Below are 21,935 nucleotides of genomic sequence, written 5' to 3'. Positions count from 1 at the left end.
CATTTGTATTAGATTGACTTGCTTATTACAGAAAATTCAAATAGTCCAATCAAATAAGGATTTACTCCTTATTTGTTTAAAGACTTGTTAGCAGTGCACATTGGCAGTGAATCTCTATGATGTTACAGGGGTCCCAAGTAGTTTCAGAGCTAGCAAACAGCACATTACAAAGGCTGCACATAGTCTGAGGTGAACACTAGAGTTGACTTGGGAAGTGGTGGTGTTCTAGATGACAAGGAAGAGAGCTCTTCCCTGCCGTTTATGGCTGGAAGGAGTGTAAAGTTGGGTTTAGCTCTGATACAACGCTGTACTTTTGTTTCGAGCATCGTAAATATAAGCTCTTCCAAAGTGTGTACATGTCTGTGTAGCAAAAAGATGGGAAGGAGGCATACGAGAAGGCACCCAGCAGTCTCTGCTACCAGAGAAAGCTTCAGGAGTGTGCCAGGTGGACAAGGAAAGACCCTGGGATCCACAGGTCATTGCAGACATGATAATATTGAGTGGCAGAGGACACAGGCAGCCTGAGAGAGTTGGGGAGACACAGGAGAGAGAGATTAAAATTAGATAACAGCGGAATTTGTAAATCCCAGGTAGGCATTCTGTGGGGGAATTTAAAAGTAATGGTTACCTGAGGACTACAGTCCTGCTGTCCTGAGCGATCGCAGGTTTCAGTAAGATGAAGCATGGGGAAAGGTAGACACTGGGTAGATGTGAACTCCGAAGCAGTATGTGAAGGAAAGACTTGGTCTAGATTAGGCCAAAATATCTGATTGCTGGAAAAATACAGTTTGTCACATTTTTCATCTACCCTAGAGAACTAAAAATACATATTGAACACCAATCTCCAATGATATTGTCTATAATTTATTAACTACATTTGTTATATTAACTTTAAATGAGTATATAAAGGTAAATATTTTAGAAGACTGAGATTAGAATATCATTAGATGTGCTTATATTATCTTTCCACAGTCTATCCCAGCAGTTTTGCTGACTCAGGCTCATGTGCATACCAAAGGCTTCCACTTTAGCATAGCTGAGGATGGTGACTGTTGGAAAAATGTAAACAGTCTGGTATGGACACTGGCCTTGAACTGGTTCCTTTCTTGTGGAAGCCTTACCCTTAAACGAAAGCTCTAAGACACTTAATGTCCTTTAAGAAACTTCAAAAATATTGTAAAACATGGGTTAAACTTAGGAGACAAAAAGGCTAATGTCATTTGAGGACATTATCATGTAATATTTATGAAGGCATTTATCCAAGATTTCAACAAACTCAAATAGGCAGAGAGTAAACAAATTAAAATATATTAAAGAATCACAGATCACCAAAAAGAAAAGGACAGTGTGTTAAATGATTTTCACCCATGAGCCACTTAAAGGTAGAATATAAGATAGAGTTAAATTTGGAAAATTAAGCCATAAGAAACCAGAAAAATCATCTAGCTGAGTTGTAAATGTCTGCAGAAGTTCCCAAACTTAGGTTCATTTGGTGGAGAAATGTCACAAATGTAAGCAATGTTTTAAAGAGTTCCCAAAGTATTTATAGTTAGCCTATTTCTATCTGAAAAGTTTGTGTAATGGACTTGTAAGAAGAAGAAATCTCACCAAACCCTGTAAGAGGATGTGGGCCGCTCATCAGAGAAGTGGTTAGAATTCAAGTTCAAATACAAAAGAACTAACTAGAATAGATCCAAGCTTGGCCAATAAAAAGAAATAGAAGTGGTTTAACAAGGAGATACATTCAGCCATACTCTAATGGAGCAGAGTGGATGAAGACTAACTAAGGGAGTCTTCCCGGATAGTGAGTGCCTTGGACAAGTTACTAAAGAATAGGACTGAGATTGGGGTCCGGGGAATGAGAGAAATGTAGTCTATTGGGTCTTTGGGTGAGAACATTTCTGTCTATCTCACCTCAAGTAAAGATGTTGGTATTATGTTCACCTAACATAATCCGATTTTAATGTCTACCTCTTTCTCCCTACCTCCCAAAGAAAACCAAAAGCAATAGTTTTTCAAACTAATTTGTTACAAAGAAAGCATGTTTGGTAAGATTTTAATGTTGATAAAAGTCCTGATTCATAAGGTAGAATACCAAGATATCTAAGAAATATGTAATGTCATCAGGAATCGCAATGAGGAACAACTGTCAATCCCTAGATTGACAGGGTTTGTGTTCAGTGTCAGCTTTTGTGAGTTTAGGAAGTACAGGTGTTTGCATACATCACAAAGTAGCTGCACAGTGGTGCTCGGTGTTACAAACAGCACTAGGGAATGCCACCTCCTGTTCCTCTAACCCAAGGAACTTGCAAGTATGTGCACTGGGAAGTACCATAGCATAAAATTAGTTATAGCCATCAACTTTCAGAACTGTCCCGGGTGTGCTAGAAGAACACACGAGTGCCGTGAAACAGTAGTCCTGCCACCTTCAGTCCTGCTACCCTCAGGGCGGGCCGCGTTTGCAGGAGGAGGGATTACAGACTCTATGTATGTTGATCCTGTAAAGTCACCACCATAAACATTTCTAGTTCTTCACACTAGAAACTGTAGAAACTGGGATATTCCTTAAAGAGGGCTTCAGTTTTAGCCTTATCTCAAATGTGTTTGTTAGTTTTTAAAGAGGTTTATTTATTTAATCAGAGAAAGCACATTGAAATGACTGAACCAGCTGTCCCTATAAACTTCAGCTCCAGCCTCTGTTGGCACCACCCTAGCCCAAGTTCTCTGTCAGCTCCACTAATTCGGCAAGCATTCTTTACATGGGATTGTATTTTATTTTGTTTGGTCTTGTCGTGTCTTGTCTTGTCTTTTAGTGCTTTGACTCACCAGTTAAATTATATATCCTTCTGACATCATAGGGCCTACCTAGTTTTTAATTTGTTTTAAACATGATGGAAAGAGAAGGCCTTACTTGTAAAGATGTGCTAGCATGATGCCTGTCTTGCATTTGTAGGTAAGATTTTATGGTTTTTATAAATAAAATGCATAGGAAATCTAATCTTTATTTTAAATTTATACAAATTCTGAATTTCTTACTAGGCAAAAAACATTTTAAACATTTAGTTACTTCAAAGACATATTTAAAGCATAAAAGTTCAGCTCTTTCTCATCTTATAAACTGGTGCTTTAAAAAATCCAGGAAGCTGAACCAAAGGTAAAGCCTAGAGCCAAGAAAGCAGTGTTGTTGGCGTGTTTCAACAGGCAAGAGCTCTCAAGATCCGTGTTCCCAGTCTAGCTGTGTGTTCTGGAAAGGACGTGTAGGAGAGGACATGCTCAGCTGCTAAATTGTGAAGACTAAGACAGTTCACAAACTGTAGCTAGGAACAATTAGCTTGTCTGCTTAGCAGAATGCCTAGGTGTTTTTTCTACTCAGGATATCAGGATATGACGCAAAGGCTCGTGAGCCTCAGGGGCCAAAAAAAAAAAAAAAAAAAAAAAAAAAAAGGCCTGCAGTAAGCAGAGCTCCTGGTGTCCTGTCCTGTCAGCTGGGCTTACCTTAAGAACAGCAACTGTCAAAGCGCAGACACAAGGATGGACAGTGAGACAGACGGAATGGAAAAAAGGAAACACCAAAGTATCAAGCAGATAAAACTGATCAGAAAACTGTGGACCCATGACTTAGACATGTTGCCACAAATCAAAACTGTTCCCCAGGTCTAAGTCTATGTGCCGTCTGCTTCAATCCTAACCAGTGGAAGTTATCCTCATGACTGGGTATTGTAAATTTCTTAACCATGGACCTAATTAAATAGCTGGTGGATTTTTTTTTAAGTATAGAAATTTAAAACCAACATATTTTTTCTTTTCTGTATAGGTCGTTTATATGCTATGCAAACTGGAATGAAGATTGATAGTAAAACTCCTGAATGTCGTAAATTTTTATCAAAGCTAATGGATCAGTTAGAAGCTGTAAGTTACACACTAATAACTTATTATCTGACTGTTTTATATGGCATTTTGTTTTGTATGTTTGTGCATGTATTTTCTGTTATTTCAATTCTTCCCCTAGCAACACTTAGCAATGTCACATTATACCTGGAGAAAAATGAGGAATCTTAAAAACCCACGCCACATCCAGGGGAGTTTCAGGAATAAAGTGGATCCAAGTATTATTCCCCCCACATTACTATAGGTGGTTTCTGCTCGTTCTCTCATAAGTAGTAAGGCTGCTTTCCTTCACATAATCATGACTGACATGGGATTATGACTGACGAATTCTTACCATAATAAAATGGACCATTTAGTAAAGGAATCATGAAGAAAGGCACCAATTGCTGATTCTCTTCCCTTACTCTTACTGGCAGCCACATCCCCTCCTATACCTGTTGGCTGGTGGGGGGCAACTAACAACTCTGACTTCAACTTACGGGTTACTGTTCAGGTCGACTGCGGGAGCCTAGGCTGTTTAGATTGGACATCATTGACTAAAGAGTGCAATGACAACCATTAATAGTCGTGGTCGTCAGGGTTTACTCCTGTGCCCTGCTATCCAGGTATTATGTTAGTTTGATTGGCACTTAAGGTCACTAGAAAGATAGAGATTCAGTGGGATTGCTTTGGTTGGATTGTCCTGTGGGCGTGTCTGTGAAGCATTGTCTTGATAGCCCACTGTGGGTGACACCATCCTTAGCAGATGGATGTGTAAGAAAACTTACCTAAGAGAGCCAGAGTGCGAGCCGGTTAGAAATGTTCCTCACAGTTTCCGCTCTAGGGTTCTGCCTTCAGTTCCTGCCCTGACCTCCCTTAAACATGGATTGTGACTTGGAAATGTAAGCCAGGTAAACCTTCCTTTCCTCTCGTTGCTTTTGGTCATTGTTCTTATCACAGCAACAGAAAGGCAAACTAGACCACCTAGTTTATCTCTTAACAAAGGCAGAAACAGTGCAGTAGTCATGCACACTCTCCATTGACAGCCAAGACACACTGTCTGTCTAGTTAGGGATATTTTAATTGGATCACTTGCATTATTTTGCTTAAGGAAATAGCAGTCATACACACTAAAATTAAATAATTTATGTTAGCCCAAACAGTTTACGGTTTTCATTGCTTTTCGGTATTATTCCAAAGTTACTGTTCAGATGAAAGGGCCAGTTAGTTCAAGGTGAAAACTTAGCCTAGATGTAACTGTCAGCCATAGATATAGTACCCCTGGAACTCGCTGTGACCGTCTCCTGGTTTCCAGTGTTGCGCCTAGGGTTGTAAGGTGGGTCAGAGTGCCATGACATGACACTGCTGGGGAAGACGGGAAACGACTTTCACACATAGAAGGGGATTTGTGAAATTCCACCTTTCACAGACATCCGTACAGAATATGTCTCGTTCACACTACTAATAACAACTAAGATAAAAATTCAGGATAAGCATCAGTCTTTGCAGTTGTATAGTCACAGAATGTAGGGACTCAGCAGTTTAGATGACGTCAGGTAAGTGCACACAGGATTGCACATCTCTGTGACTCGTTGTCTGCGTTACCCTTTACAGCCATCGAGCATGTCTTATCAGAACTTCTTGCTTGGTGAGAATAAGATGAAGTATCATGTCCTCGCTAATTTTTTAGAACTAAATCTAGTTTTGCAAATCCTTTTTCAGTTTGAACACAGTAAGTCGTATTATGTTGGGGTTTTTTCTGCTGTTTTTCAGAACCAAATTAGTCAAAATTACCTTAAATTCCAGCACTACTGGAATCACTTCTGATCTTTACATTATTCTATTTTAATTTTTAGAGTTTTATTTTAGCTTACTTAGTAGCCAATCCTGGTGTGTGTGTGTGTGTGTGTGTGTGTGTGTGTGTGTGTGTGTGTGTGTGTGAGATCACACACAAGTATGTTCGTATGCATATATGGTCCATATGTGTGTGGTGCCTACAGAGGCCAGAAGAGGGCATCAGATCCCCAGGAACTTAAATGACAGATTATTGTAAGCCACCGTGTGGGTGCTGGGAACTAAACCCATGTCCTCTACAAGAACAACAAATGTTCTTAACCTCTGAGCTGTCTGTCCAGTCAGACTCCGATAGAAGCACTTGTAATAATATGGTTGCCTGAATCTGATATTCCTGAAAATAATTTTATTTCAATATAATGGTCCTAGACAAGAAAACCAGAAACTGTTTTGATTATAAATTTGTAAATATTTCAAATTGCTGTATATGCAGTGGAGAGATTCTGCATAGCTGAAATTCTATTGACTTGAACTGTACGTGTTTAAGTGTAAAATAATCAAGTGATGAGCTTGTCACTGTATATTTCTAGTTTGCTGTGAGCTCGCCTTTAAACTTGTTCTGAAGGTGCTATTTTAGGACACAGTGATACTTCTAGTCTTATTTTTTTATATTTGATGCAAACTGAAGTGGGTCAAAGTTCAATTTTAATTATGAGCTTGAGAAGTTTCTAGTTCCATTTTGGGTAGTTGCTAGCGACTGGGTAACATTTAGCAGGCTTTGATTCCTCACCACGATACGCGGCAGTGTTGTCTTTTATTTTTGCTTGTTTTCCTCTTTAGACCTCAATTGTACCTCTACATTTTCATCCCTGTGAGGGAATCAAGCTTTTGTTTGAATGCAGAAGGCTGGTGTAGACCTATTTTTATTTTTATAAGGTTTGCCATTACAGTTTTTATTGAGATGAATGCAGGGTATTTACCTAAAGTAATTATTAGAATTACTTGTGCATAAGCAGACCCTTCTGAGAATATGAATCATGAGCCATGTGTCTGATTTTATTCTAGCTTAAGAAACAGTTGGGGGATAATGAAGCTGTTACTCAAGAAATCGTTGGTTGTGCCCATTTGGAAAATTATGCTTTGAAAATGTTCCTGTACGCGGACAACGAAGACCGAGCTGGACGATTTCACAAGTGAGTGAGCACCGATGCTTCACAAGCTCACCTCCCTTCTGACCAGTTACACAGCTTCCAGCTGAACACTTTCCCCCTACCCAGTGGTTCACACATTGTCGAACTGCGAATCCACAATGATTTGTAGGCTACAGATGTGGGCCTTTCTATTTAAAAAAAATAACTTTTGGAACTAGCTATGTCAAACTTATTTCTCAGTAAATTTATCCCAATTAGCCAGTCTTTACATTTAGGAAAAAGTCACAACACATTTGTCCTGATGGCAGTAGATTTTAAAAACACAGCAGCCTAACTGGGTGTGGTGGCACACAGCTGCTTTGAGATAGGAATGTCATCAACCACTCGAGGCCAGCAGGCTGCATGGTAAGACACCACTTCAACAAGCGAGCACAGAAGCCAAGAAAGAGTACTATTCCAGCCGATTTAGCTGGTGATTAGTCATTACTATAGTATATAAAACCATACAATACATTGTGGTTTGATAGAAATTCAGGAGATGCTTGACATTTCTAAAAGAAAAAAAAACAAAACAAAACTCCACAATAAATTGGAACCAGTTTTATTTCAAACATTAATTTCAGTTTTTTTGTTTGTTTGTTTGTTTTTTTTACAGGTACATAACTACATTTCAATGTATGTTTGTTTGTTAAACTTAAATTAGAATACCTTTCTCTTCCAGAAACATGATCAAGTCCTTCTACACTGCCAGCCTTTTAATAGATGTCATCACAGTGTTTGGCGAGCTCACAGATGAAGTGAGTATATGCTTTTTCCTGTCTCATAGCTGATGACAGGTAATGTCACTTGTTATCAGTTTCTGATTGCATTACTTATTCAGAAAAGCATGTCTGTCAGAACGGTAATGGAAGCAAAAAAAGGTAATTTTTTTTCTAAATACATTTGAAAATCAAATATAACAATTTACACACAGAATAGCAATGCTTTGAAAAATACTTGATTTTTCACTTAAGAGAGAGACAGATAAACCAGAAAATAATGTGGTTGAATATTCAAGTCCTTAAAGAAAAAGACTAGGGGGAAAAGCAGAAATTAAAAAATTATTCTTCAGAATTCTATTGCTAGCACTTGATATTCACTTGAGAAGGATGAAGATATGGGGAAGGAGAGACACCTCTCAACACTTAGGTGTCCTGGCTGCTCTTTCTGAAGTCTAGAGAAAGAAATGTCTGATAAATACTAAGTGACCAAAGCCAAGGAGAAATAATAAACAAAGTAAGCTGTAAGGAGCATAATAGTTAGTGGTGGCAACACAAGTCATCTCAGAGTAGTCAGGGTCACCTCGTGAAGAAAGTGTGCAGTAGCAGATGTCTGTATCCTTAATAATAGCATGTTCAAGTTACTCGAAATCCTTATAACATATAATTATTGTTGATTTTAAAACTCCTAGTCCCTGATTAAAAACACAAACAGTTTCTTTAACAATCAGTAAAGTTAACCAAACAAATAAAGACTGAGCCTGGAATGTTTAGAATGCAGAAAAAAACAGACCTTTCAGACATTGCTTGGTGGAAATGTTAGATGTTACAGCTGCTTAGTGGAAAGAATTGGCAGGTTTTATAAAGTTAAACATACTCCCACCTTTTTACCCAGCAGCTCCTATTCTGGTACTTACCCAAGAGAAATAAAAACATATGTCTAGAAAAAGAACTTGTTCACTGGAAGCTTACTCATAATAGCCAAAATCTTGACACAACATAGATATCTACATCTGAATAAATGTTTTAAAAAATTGTGATGTTACTCAATATAATACAGAATTGACAACTTATATAGCCTGGAGTATGGATAAATCTTGTAGAAACACTGATCAGAAGAAGAATCAAGTGGTGTACTGTGCATTCTAATAAAAATGAAAAATACTTTCAAGGTTTTTTTAGGGACGCAAGGGGAATGGAGCTGGAAAGGCTGTAAAAAGTTTCGCTTAGTTGGAAATTATATATATTGAGAAGCATATGATTTTATTGACATCTCTTAATGAAGGCTATAATCTATATACTTAACATTTGTACAAATTTGTCAAATTACATATCAATCTTATTGCAAAAATGTCATTATTGACTTATTTCTAAGCTTATTTGATAGTTGTTACAAAGCAGCTTACTCTGTGTGTGAGCAGATGGGTAAATACAGAGGGAAGCCGGTTTGTCACTGGGAGGAATTAAGCACAAGAAGAGAGAAGCAGGTGTATTGTGATGCAGGCTCTTAAGTCATGCTTCTGAGTACACTGGTTTATATTGTACGTTCATGGATATGTATATACTGTGATTTATGTATATAGTTAGCAAGTTTTCCTGAATACATACTTACAGTATGTATGTAATATGTGCAAAAGCATGTACAACTAGTTCCTATTTCTCTATTTCAAGACAGTCTAGCAACGGTGAAGAACCAGAAGCAGAGAACACCCTAAGTGCCTGCTTTGATTGTGAATACCAGTCTTTTCTAACATGAACCAGTGCTCTTATACAATGACGGAATGACAATTCAGGTCAGGAAATGCTTGTACTAACAAATTATAAAGTATGGTCATAAGTGAGAGACCTGGCAGCCTCCTTAAAAAAGCCCCATTGTCTATATAAAGAACAACTTCTACTGAGCCTGGCCCGCACCTATGAGTCTGCACTTCAGAAGTTGAGATGGGAAGATTGTAAGTTGGAGGTCACCCTAAGCTGTGTTGAGACCCTATCTTAGAAGGACGGACGGACGGACGGACGGATGGGGTAGAAAGAGACAAAAAATTTGAGCATCAGTGCAAATCTGATAATGATGACACTGACCTATGTTTACAAGTGCATTGTGCTAATAAAATAAGTAAGTGATAGAAGAATGAGAAAGCTCTTGGTAGCATGAGATCCTGTCAAGTGTCTCTCCTCAGATTAGTTAATAGCTTCAAAGGAAAAAAACAGTAAACTCAAGAAAAAAACATAGGCCTTTTTGACCAGGTTGTGAGACCTGGCCTTCCTAGTATTGAAGCAAGCCAGCACCACCAGAATTCTATTTGGTACTAAATAGTCTGTGGTAATGCATGAAGCCAACATGAAGAAACACCCAGCAGGTCTAATCCATACACATTTTATAGCTCTGCTGGCATGTTTTATGTCGGGTAGAAGGAATAGCCTGTATAGATTAGAAATAGAAATTAAATAGCCATGGTTACTAAGTATGACTAAATAGTGCATGCCTCATAAATTCAGCCGTGCCATGTGGAGAAATGACTGCAAAGAACATCGCTGCTTAGTTGACAAGGTGGGGGACTATGAACCACAAAGTGCTGTTGTGTGAATATCAGTGATCTTGACGTCTGTTGTTATGAGATCGTCTTCCATCGGGGGGGAGGGAGGAATAGGGAGGCAGTATCTTAAACAGTTGAAGAATGATTATAAGAAATGTGGAATATCTTGACTAGATATGACATCTATATATATATATATATATACATATATATATATATATATATAGTATCCTGATAGTAAAACTTTCTGTAAGTTTAATGAAACTAGAGTATTAAATAGTTACTTTGTTTGGAAATCTAACTTGAATATACATTCCAGTGTTATGATAATAGAATGGATAAATCCAAATATGCAGATTAAATTTTAATCATTTTTTGTAGTAAAATTTTGCTCTCCTTTTTAAAAGTTTGTTTTGTGAGATTATGGTAGCTTTAAAAATTATGCAACTGTAAAATTCTTATCAAGAAACATATAATAAGTAATTATAAGTATTTCAGTATGTAGTTGTTATTATTATAACAATTTTTATTGCTTGTTTCGCAAGTATTTCTTACAATATTTCATTGCTCCTGGCATTCTATAGAACATCTATTGTTTATATGATACATCTTAAGGACCAAAGATAAATATGCTATAGGCATTAAGAGATTACTAATCTTTTTTTCTTTTTTGAATTTCTATTTATAACTTGAAATTTCACAAATATTCTCAAATCAGTATATGTTTTCAAGTTTAATAAATTTATATTTATTGACAACAAATGTTTGCTGCCATAGTTCAGTGATTTTGAAATGTGGCTTCTAGACAGCCAGCTTGAGGGTTGTTACAGTACTGGATAAAAGGAGTGATTCATTCACACAGTGCTTGGTACCTTCTGGACAGTAGCACTGCAGTGGAGACTGGGAATCACTTTCCTGAGTAGAGGTGGACAGGTTTGTGAGGACAGTAAACACAACGTCAAATGATAGCTGTAGTTCAGAAATTGCAAGGAAAAATAAGAATTGGTGAGACAGTGGATTTAAGAAAGGCCTTGCTGAGAATCGGGCTGCATCTTGAAGCGGTAAGAGAGAAAATCCCAGAGTCCAGGAGGAGGCAGATTATGTGGGACTCACGCTTTCTTATCAAGTGCTCTACTGATTCTGAAGCTACTTTTAGCAACTCATCCACGGTCGATAGGTAGCCAGGGTGACACTGTGACTGGATTGGAAATAAGAACAGGAAGAGTGATAGAGGATGGAGAGGGGAATTGAGACATAGTTGATAAGAATTGTCTTTATTGAAACAGTTACTGTTTTCAGTGTAGTAGACCAGGATTGAATAGAGAAAGCAGATATTACATAGTCAGCATTAAATACCGCTTGCTCAGCCAGAATTAATATGGAGAGTGTGACTGTAGGTAGTCACGTTCTGACTGTGTTTCTGTCAGACTGATAGGACCGGATGGTAGGAGCATGACAGCGCTTGGCCTTGAGTGGCTACTAGGAATGGTGTGGTAGCATATACTATAACCCCAGCACTCAGGAGGCAAAGGCTGAAGGATCAAGAGTTTAAGGCCAACCTAGTTTAAGTTCAGTACCTCAGTAAAACAGCAAAATTATAAAAGAATTGTCGTGAGAAGGAGCAAATTTATTTCTTCTAATATGACAGTATTCTATAATAAAATGAAATTTTCCCAGCGTGGCAGTGGTGGCAAATGCCTTCAATCCCAGCACTTGGAGGCAGAGCCAGGTGGATTTCTGTGGTCTTCAAACCACCACACTTGCTAAGAGAATGGAGGTTAAGTGAGAAAGGAAGGATATCTAAGGACTAGTTGGTGGCAGTCTAGGCCTTGCATAACAAGAACGAACAAGGACTGATTGCAGTGTCATCAACGTAAAAAGAAAATTAGGAAAACTGGAGAGCCAGTCAAATACAGATGGAGATTAAAGCAATGGGAGTGATACAGCGGGGCCTCCTGTCCAGAAAGTGGCATCTAGGAAGGGTGAGTTCAGAAGTGTTCAGAAGTAGCTGAGCTTGATAATAGGGTTAGCATGAGTAAGGAGGATATTTCTAATGCAGAGTCTAGTAGGTTCAGGACAAAAGGGCAAGGAAGAAGAGATAAAGGCAAGTCAGTGGAGCTCTCCCCAGACTGAAGCCCTGTGTGCTGGAAGCAGATTCTATTTCAAGTTTGCAGGTTTGACACAAGTGTGGTTCTTGTTTTTACTTAAATCTCTTCATTCCTGTGTGCACTTGGTTGAGGACCACCATCCAGCTTTGTGTTTTCCTCCCAGACCAGGCACAGAGGCCAGTACAGGCAAAGAATGAGGATTCAGTGGAAACCTTTGCGTCCGCTGCTGACCCTGCTCGCTGAAATTTGCCATTGTCAGTGATTTTCCTCAATTCGGTTACAAAACAGGAACTTGGGGCCAGGAACAAAAGTAAAAGCTCCTTTTACAATTCCTGTTTCCCAGAAAGGATGTCCTAATCAGCCAGAAGGAGTGAGTGGGCTTTACAGACACTGACACCTTAATCTCCTCTCCAATGCTCTGTGTCGTCAGATGTTGATGTTTACTACAGCAGTGTGCAAATGTTCACCAACTCCTTAAAAACTCAGAAATTTCTGCTCTCTCTTATTTATGCCAAAGTTTTGGAAAATAGGGAATAAAAACATTTTTTCCTTATGTGCTATGAGGATTTTTTTCATATATTTATAAAATAGGTCCTCTTAAGCTTAAACTAACATTTTCTTAAAACTTTACATATTTAGTAAAGGTAACGTAGAGTGGTTTAAACTTCTCACAATATGAAATTAGGGGTGAATCTTATAGTCATAACTCTTCCACTAAATCTACAAACAAGGTTGACTTCTATAAAATACAGTTCATTTGTTTGCAGAAGTGTTTTTTTAATACAGCTGTTATCTTAAACATGCATTAAGTAATTCACCTTCTAAGGTCATTTCCTTGTGCTTCATATATTTCCATCTGATTTGTAAATGTGTCATGATCATGATTGTTGTAGCTTACAAAATCATTTCTAAATAACATGTCTGGCTTTATTACTAAAAAGTCCTGACTGTTGATAGCTCTGTAGGGATGGAATTATTCAACCTAAAGGAAAAGATGAAGAGGTCGCTGCTGTGGTTTGGATAAGATCTCCCAAATGTCCGGGTTTTAGGATGCCCATTTTCTCAGGTCCAGTCCGTGGAAGTGGTAGGACCTCGTAGAAATCTTTTAGGCCATTGAAAACTCACCCACCAAGGACATTGTAGGACCCAGGCCTTTTTCTCTTGTTTCTTGATGGTAAAGTATGTGTTTTCCCTCTCCAGGAGAAGCTAACAGTAGAACTTTGATGAAAGGAGCCACATTTAGGGATGGCAGTTACTACTGGCCTTCATGTTGGAGTGTATGTAATGTTTGTGCTGTCTCCTCCATCCTGTCTCCCTCAACAGTTAGCATAGTGTCTGCCTTGAGAAGATGACAGATAATTATAAACCTCCTGCAAGCCAGGAAGGCTATTTGAGAGTAAAGATGTAAACTGAGCCTGAGAAAGAGGAGACGTTTGACCACGTGGAGACCATGGTAGAAAAGGGAGACCCAGCATGAGGAACATTGCCTCTTCTGGATGGCAGGACATGGCATGGATGAGACTGAAGCAGAGGTGTAAATAAGGAAGGCTTTGAGTGCCAGACCAAAGTGTGTTTCTGTTCACTTGGTCTCATAATGCCTCAGTCTTAGAGGAAGCAAAGTATAACTTGCTTGCTCTACAGGGTGATTGTAAGGACCAAACAGGAAGGTAGATAGACGTGTTTTATAACATGGGGAGTGATATATAGTGTTTGGCTGAAACTTGCTTTGGCTTTATCTTATCCAACTCATTCGTGATTTCTTATCCAAAATAAATGGACTTTCTACTCATGCTGTAGTCTCTTTATTTCCACCTTTCTGACTACATAGACCTTTCTTTCTCCCCAGTCTGCCCCTGCCCATCTTTCACCTTTTTAATATCATGTTTGTCTTATAAATCAAGCCAAAATAACACTTCTAATGTCAGCATCTTTGATCGATAATTTTTCTTTCTAAATCGTTCAAACTCACATCACAAGAGATAAGTTTAATGTTTCTACTTGTCAGAGCTGACGTAACATTCTTGCTGTGTGTAGCTGAATAGTTACCTCCAAGGGGCAAGCGGAAGGTGCAGCCTACTTTATATCTCTTCGCTTGCTAATTTAAAGTCTTACTAGCAAATGTTTATTAAGTTATAAAAACTCCGTAGTTTCTACATGTATTTAGAATAGGTAATTTTAGTTTTACATCTGGAGGATAAGGTAATGAACATTTTAAAATAATATCATTTACAGATATGGGATTCAAGCGGACATCTAAACCTAGAGGTGCTTAAGTTAGCTAGGAACCCTTATCCCCCATTAGTGCCAGTTTATTTGAAATTTTGAAAACTTAAATCTAAAGGGAATTCAGTTCTTTCACTTTTTTATTACTGTTATTTCATATAGTGAAAGAGAAGGGGTGGGGACAGAGCAACCAATATCCTGATGATGTTTCTTTAGGTCTGAAACTATTAGTCTCTTGTTGTGGCTCATGCTATAATCCCATCAAGGGAGGCTGAGGCTAGAGAACTGCCCAGCCTGAATTATACACTGAGTCCAGCAAGCTTAGGCTTTGGAATGGTACTCTGTTCCAAAACTCCTCCCACCCCATGCCCAAAAAACGTTTAGCAGTCAAATTTGCGAAATTTCAAATTTCTCTGTGTAACTGCACAGTTGATTCAGTTGAACTCTGTAACCTGAATAATGCATACATAGCCAGACAACTCTGCTACGTTAGTAGAAAGAGAACAAGACAGTCTCTGTTAGCATCCACTCATCAGATAGGATGCTGGTGACCAGCTAGTGTGCACTAGAGTGAAACAAGGGCAAACAGGAGTAAACTGCCTTTGGCGATTGAGTGTGTTTATAGACGAGCAATACTTTATAAACAAATATGCAATGATAAGATATGGCAAATATTATTAGGAAAAAATAGATTACTTAGTTGTTTTAGATTTAGTAGGTCAGGAAAACCTTTGTGAGGCATTAGTATTTGATGCCCCCCCCCCCCCATAGGGAATGAGTAGAGGTGAGTAAATTTACCTTGTGAGAAAGTCTTCAGTGAATGAAGTTAACTGGGACGAGGAAAAGCTGGGGAAAAGCAAGCAGTTTGGGGCAGAGTAATTTAGCTGTGTGTGACTTTGAAGTGAAATACCACATCATCAGATACTTATCAAAAGCAAGTTCAGACTGTATGTATACATTTAATAAAATGACAGAAGCCACGTAAATCAATATGGAGACAGACAAACCAATTCAGTGAGTGCTGCCCCAATGCTTGTAGGAACTGCAGGAGTAGAAGACAGAAGACAGACAGACTTATGTGAGGTGACAGACTGTACTAAATATAAAACACGTGTGCTGTGCTGATATAAATATCTGTACTGATAACAAAAGCTAAAGGTGTGGCCCTGGGAATGTGGGGAGAGGGAGGCAGTAGAACGCGGAGAGATATCCGTGGCTCTCCTGAGGGTGCATCTGAAGGAGCCGCCACTCGGCTCAGACAGGTGACCTGCTGTTTCAAAGCCTTTGTCTCTTAAAAAAGTAGAAGTGATGGATTCCTGTCACTTTGCTATTACTGTGGGAAAGTAAGTAGTGCTTCAATGTCCTTTACGAGTGACTCCACTGCACCACTGATTGGCAGTCTCTTCTAGAACAGGAGCCTTCTGACTATTTGAGGGCTGGCCAGGGGCTTAGGTAGCAAAAACTGAGGTAGGAAAAAAAATGTGTCACAAATGAGACTAGAGGTTTAACAAACAGAAATGGTCCAGGGCTTAATGTGCTGCTGTCAGCTTTGACATGACGAAGCTGGAAATGGCCTCTGAGCTTGCCCAAGACAAGTAGGTTATTGGTGACATTATCAAAATAAAAAATTTAAAAAGGCCCAGGGGTGGGTACATTCAGATTATATGACTGTGTATGAGTGGACAGAAAAGAAATAAAGAAGTACACACATCAGTGATCTAAACAATAAAACTGGGAGTGTGGACAATTGTTTTGAAAAGCTTATTAAAGAAATGGAAAAGAATGCAGTCAGATGTGGGGGAGTAAAGGATATGGAAACCAGTCTTTGGGGCTGAAATGGGAAAGCTCTCCAGGTTCCTTCATTAATCTTTTACATTCCTCTTTAGACAACAGAATGAGACTCTAGTCTCCCCCCCCCCCCCCCCGAGAACTGAGGTGGTCAGATCAAGTACTTAAGTAATACATGACAACTTAGAAATTAAAATTAATTACCATATCATTTTGATCATGTAAGTTTTATTTTTATCTTCAAGGATTTGTATTATATCTTCACAGAACCATTATCGGTTTCTTTTATATTTTATCTTCAGTTTCTATTTAACCAAAAAATATTTATTTCTTTATTTAGGGACAGGTGAGATTAAGGCTTTCCATGTTCTGCCTGTCTGTCCATGTTAGCTAACTCTGGGTACCCAAGAGTTAGAAATTTTGCTGACACATGATTCCCTTACAGACTTTGTGGTGTGGTGTGGTGTGGTGTGGTGTGGTGTGGTGTGGTGTGGTGTGATGTGATGCCATGTGATGTAGTGATGCGATGCCATGTGATGCCATGGTGTTCTAATGAAAATACCCTCTCATGAAGTCTGCCAGTTCCTGACCAGTGAAGAATCAGCAGTAGAAGGCGAGACTCTCAGAAATGTGGCTTAGCCCATGTTAAGTACTTCTCTTTTTAATTTTACTGTGGTCTAATGATGTTGCAAATATATTCCCTTTTAGAATGTGAAACATAGAAAGTACGCAAGGTGGAAGGCAACATATATTCATAACTGCTTAAAGAATGGGGAGACTCCTCAAGCAGGCCCTGTTGGAATAGAGGAAGATAACGGTATGTATTTATTAATTCTAAGTTTTAGTAGAATCTTAAGTTTTTAGAGATTTCAAAGTTTTCAGAAGGTACTAGCAGTGTTTTCATCTATAGTAATTATAAAACCAGGAATTTAGGGACAGGTGAGACTAAGGCTTTCCATGTTCTGTCTGTCTGTCCATGTTAGCTAAGTGGCTTGGCTGACCCCTGTGTCTGCCCAGATTTCAGCCCAACGTAGGAAAGATAGTCCACTTACAATGTGAGCTAAAAGTGTTCCCAAACGCCAGTGAATGTTGTCATAGTCCTGTGATATTTTTATGTACTTATTTGATTTGTTGTGTATTGGCAGGGGAAGGGGTGATATTTTGCATGACTCCAAAATTACAGAGCATACACAAGCGGAACATGGATTTCTCATTTCCATATATTCAACTTAGATCCTACCAAGACTCATAGAGTAAACACATTAGCTTTTGTTTATCCCTACAGACATCATTATACTAGGAATTTTCAAACAAATAGGACGGACGGATGGATGGATGGATGGATGGATGGATGGATGGATGGAGTTGACACTTTCCCCACATAGTTTATAATACAATGTTTTACACTTATAAAAATAAGAAAACTACATACAGGAGAATTTTGACATTATTCCATAGTAAGTTGGTTTATATTATTTAATAATGAAAAATAAAAACATCTTGTTATCTTTACTTGACCTGTCAGTTAATATAGGATAAAAAGAGAAAATATTTCACACTTAAAAAAATTACTAGACCTGTAGTCAATAACTTAAAATAAAATAAAAGAGAATAACACTGTTCTCTGACCTGAGAAAAGTCCAGCTGATCCTTGTACTTTTGGAATGACTGGGACCATCTGTGGAGATCATCATTTATTACAGGAATCATTGAGCTTTCTTAAAGGATGGGATAGTTCAGTTCTGCTGTTACAATGGAGAAGTGACTGGGCAGTGAGCAGACAGGTACACATGGTTATGTTCAGTGTTGTGTTAGCTACAGTCTAACATAGTCTCATTGTATTGAGTAGGACGATGAGCTGTCCAACTCTGAAATAGCTTTTCATTGTGACGAACTCTCACTTGCCATGATGCTTATCACACAAGTGAATTCCATTCGTTGCTATTATTGTTTTTTTAATTGGATTTTTTTATTTAAATTTCAAATGTTATCTCCTTTCCCAGTTTCCCTTCTATAAACCCCCTATGCGATCCCCCCTCCACCTACTTCTATGAAGCTGTTCCCCCACACACCCATCCACCCCTTCCCGCCTCCCCACCCTGACATTCCCTTACACTGGGGAATCGAGCCTTAGCAGGACGAAGGGCTTCCTCCATCAAGGCCATCCTCTGCTACATATGCAGCTGGAGCCATGGGTCTGTTCATGTGTACTTTTAGATGATGGTTTAGTCCCTGGGAGCTCTGGTTGGGTGGTATTGTTTTTTATGGGGTCGTAAACCCCTTCAGCTCCTTCAAACCTTTCTCTAACTCCTCCAGTGGGGACCCTGTTCTCAGTTCAGTGGTTGGCTATAAGCATCTGCCTCTGTATTTGTCATGGTCTGGGAGAGCCTCTCAGAAGGCAGCTATATCAGACTCCTGTCACCATGCACTTCTTGGCTTCATCAATATTGTTGGGGTTCAGTGGCTGTATACGGGCTGGATCCTCAGGTTGGGCAGGCTCTGAATGGCCTTTCCTTCAGTCTCTGCTCTAAACTTTGTCTCTGTATTTCCTCCTGTGAATATTTTTCTCCACATCCTCGCCAGCATCTGCTGTCACCTGAGTTTTTGATCTTAGCCATTCTCACTGGTGTGAGGTGAAATCTCAGGGTTGTTTTGATTTGCATTTCCCTTATGACTAAGGATGTTGAACATTTCTTTAGGTGCTTTTTGGCCATTCAATATTCCTCAGCTGAAAATGTTTTGTTTAGCTCTGTACCCCATTTTTTTAATAGGGTTATTTGGCTCTGTGGAGACTAACTTCTTGAATTCAATGTATAGTTTGAATATTAGCCCCCTAACAGATGTAGGATTGGTAAAGATCTTTTCCCAATCTGTTGGTTGCCTTTTGTCCTAATGACAGTGTCTTTTGTCTTACAGAAGCTTTGCAGTTTTATGAGGTCCCATTTGTCGATTCTTGATCTTAAAGCATAAGCCATTAGTGTTCTGTTCAGGAAATTTTCCCCACTGCCCGTGTGTTTGAGACTCTTCCCCACTTTTCCTTCTATTAGTTTGAGTGTATCTGGTTTGATGTGGAGGTCCTTGATCCACTTGGACTTGACCTTTGCACAGGGTGATAAGAATGGATCGATTTGCATTCTTCTACATATTGACCTCCAGTTAACCCATTTGTTGAAAATGCTGCCTTTTTTCCATTGGATGGTTTTAGCTCCTTTGTCAAAGATCAAGTGACCATTGGTGTGTGGGTTCATTTCTGGGTCTTCAATTCTATTCCACTGATCTATCTGCCTGTCTCTGTACCAATACTATACAGTTTTTAATCACTGTTGCTCTGTAATACTGCTTGAGTTCAGGGATGATGATTCCCCCAGAAGTTCTTTTATTGTTTAGAATAGTTTTTGCTATCCTGGGGTTTTTTGTTATTCCAAATGAATTTGCAAATTGCTCTTTCTATCTCTATGAAGAATTGAGTTGGAATTTTGATGGGGATTATATTGAATCTGTAGATTGCTTTTGGCAAGATGGCCATCTTTACTATATTAATCCTGCCAATCCATGAGCATTGGAGATCTTTCCATCTTCTGAGATGTTCTTCAATTTCTTTCTTCAGAGGCTTGAAGTTCGTATCATACAGATCTTTCACTTGCTTGGTTAGAGTCACACTGAGATATTTTATATTAAAGAAGCTAAAACCATCCAATGGAAAAAAGATAGCATTTCCCTAATTTCTTTCTCAGACTGTTTATCCTTTGAGTAGATGAAGGCTACTGATTTGTTTGAGTTAATTTTATACCCTGACACTTTGCTGAAGTTGTTTATCCGGTTTAGTAGTTCTCTGGTAGAACTTTTGGGGTCACCTAAGTACACTATCATATCATCTGCAAATAGTGATTTTTGATGTCTTCCTTTCCAATTTGTACCCCTTTGACCTCCTTTTGTTGACTGATTGCTCTGGCTAGAACTTCGAGTACTATATTGAATAAGTAGGGAGAGAGTGGGCAGCCTTGTCTGGTCCCTGATTTTAGTGGAATTGCTTCAAGTTTCTCTCCATTTAGTTTGATGTTAGCTACTGGTTTGCTGTATATTGCTTTTACTATGTTTAGGTATGGGCCTTGAATTTCTGTTCTTTCCAGGACTTTTATCATGAAGGGATGTTGAATTTTGTCAAATGCTTTCTCAGCATCTAATGAAATGATCATGTGATTCTTATCTTTCAGTTTGTTTATATAGTGGTTTACATTGATAGATTTCTGTATATTGAACCATCCCTGAATACCTGGGATGAAGCCTACTTGATATTGATGGATGATCGTTTTGATGTGTTCTTGGATTCAGTTTGGGAGAATTTTATTGCATATTTTTGTGTCGATATTCATAAGAGAAATTGGTCTTAAGTTCTCTTTCTTTGTTGGGTCTTTGTGTGGTTTATGTGTAAGAGTGATTGTGACTTCATAGAAGGACTTTGATAGCACTCCATCCGTTTCTATTTTATGGACTAGTTTGGACAGTATTGGTATGAGGTCTTTTTTTTCCTTGATGCTCAGAGTTTTGTTTTGTTTTGCTTTTCCAATTCTTTATATATTTAAGATACTAACCCTTTCTCATTAGACTGGCCATGTCTAATTGAGGAAGAATTTTTTTTTAATCTGTAGGCTACTGCTTTGTTCAAATTCCCACTTACTGTTTTATAGATGTCCTATTCAAAAAGTCCTTTCTAGTCCCAGCAAGTTGAAATCTACTCCTTGCCTTCCCTTGTAGCAGATTCAGGGTATCTGGTCCTGTGTAGAGGTCCCTGACCCATTTGGAGTTGGTTTTGTACAGGGTAATCAATAGGGATCTATCTTCACTTTTTTTCATGCAGCTATCTAGTTATACCAGAACCATTTGTTGAAGATTCTGTATTTTCTCCCATATATATTTTTGACATCCTTGTTTGGTGTTTGGGGGCTTGTTCAGTTCATTTCCATTGACCAATGTCTGTCTCTTTCCCTCCCCGTCCCCCTTCCTCTTCTCTCTTCCTCTGTCTTCCTAGATCATGCTGTTTTATTACTAAAACGTCGTAATGTGATGCAATCTGAAATGTGGAGTGGTGATACTGCTACAGTTCATATATTATTCAGAATAACTTTAACTATCCTGAAGTGTTGTGTTTCAGTAGGAATTTGAAGGTCATTTTGTTGTCATTGCTGCTGTTCTTGAGTTTCTGTGAAGCATTGTGTTGGAATTTATGAAGATTTTCTCAAACATGTAAATTGTATTTGGTAGGATGGTCATGTCCACAATATTAATTTTACTGATCCATGAGCTTGGGAGAACTTTGTCTTCTGTTGGCTTCAATTTCTTTTTTTAGTGTCTTGAAGTTTATATCATACAAGTCTTTAACTTGCTTTAGTAGAGTTAGCCCAATATATTTTGGGGTGCTATTGTGAAAGATACTGTTCTCTTGATTTTTTCCTCACCCTGATTATGATTGGTGTATATTACTGTTACTGATTTTTTTCATAGTATTTTTAAAATCCTGCTACTTAGGCTGTTCCTAGTAGAGTCTCTGGCATCTATTATGCATACATTATCTGCAAACAAGGATGCTTTGCCTCCTTCCTCATTTATGTCCTTTTGATCCCCTTCATTTGCGTCATTGCTCTAGCAAAACTTCAAGTCCTTTATTGAATAGGAAGGTAATTTTGCCTTATTCCTGATTTTAAAGAAAGT

General features: G+C 38.5%; 1 protein-coding gene across 3 annotated transcripts in view; it reads left to right on the top strand.

Moving 5' to 3' along the window:
• The window catches only part of Vta1 (vesicle trafficking 1), a 47,799-nt gene that overhangs the window by 14,357 nt on the left and 11,507 nt on the right, over positions 1-21,935 (top strand). For 2 of the 3 annotated variants that reach the window (XR_010064556.1, NM_001398685.1), the window contains exons 2-5: positions 3,815-3,909; positions 6,727-6,854; positions 7,534-7,609; positions 16,935-17,043. Coding sequence is in view for 2 of the 3 variants with exons in the window: in NM_001398685.1 (NP_001385614.1) it covers positions 3,815-3,909; positions 6,727-6,854; positions 7,534-7,609; positions 16,935-17,043 (408 nt within the window). In the remaining variant the exon portion in view is untranslated. The remainder of the gene's footprint in view (positions 1-3,814; positions 3,910-6,726; positions 6,855-7,533; positions 7,610-16,934; positions 17,044-21,935) is intronic. The other variant, NM_001025640.2, reaches the window with a different exon arrangement.

The sequence above is a fragment of the Rattus norvegicus genome, chromosome 1 (assembly GCF_036323735.1).
Source record: "Rattus norvegicus strain BN/NHsdMcwi chromosome 1, GRCr8, whole genome shotgun sequence".
Taxonomy (NCBI): Eukaryota; Metazoa; Chordata; class Mammalia; order Rodentia; family Muridae; genus Rattus; species Rattus norvegicus.
This window is presented reverse-complemented; position numbering and strand designations above follow the sequence as displayed.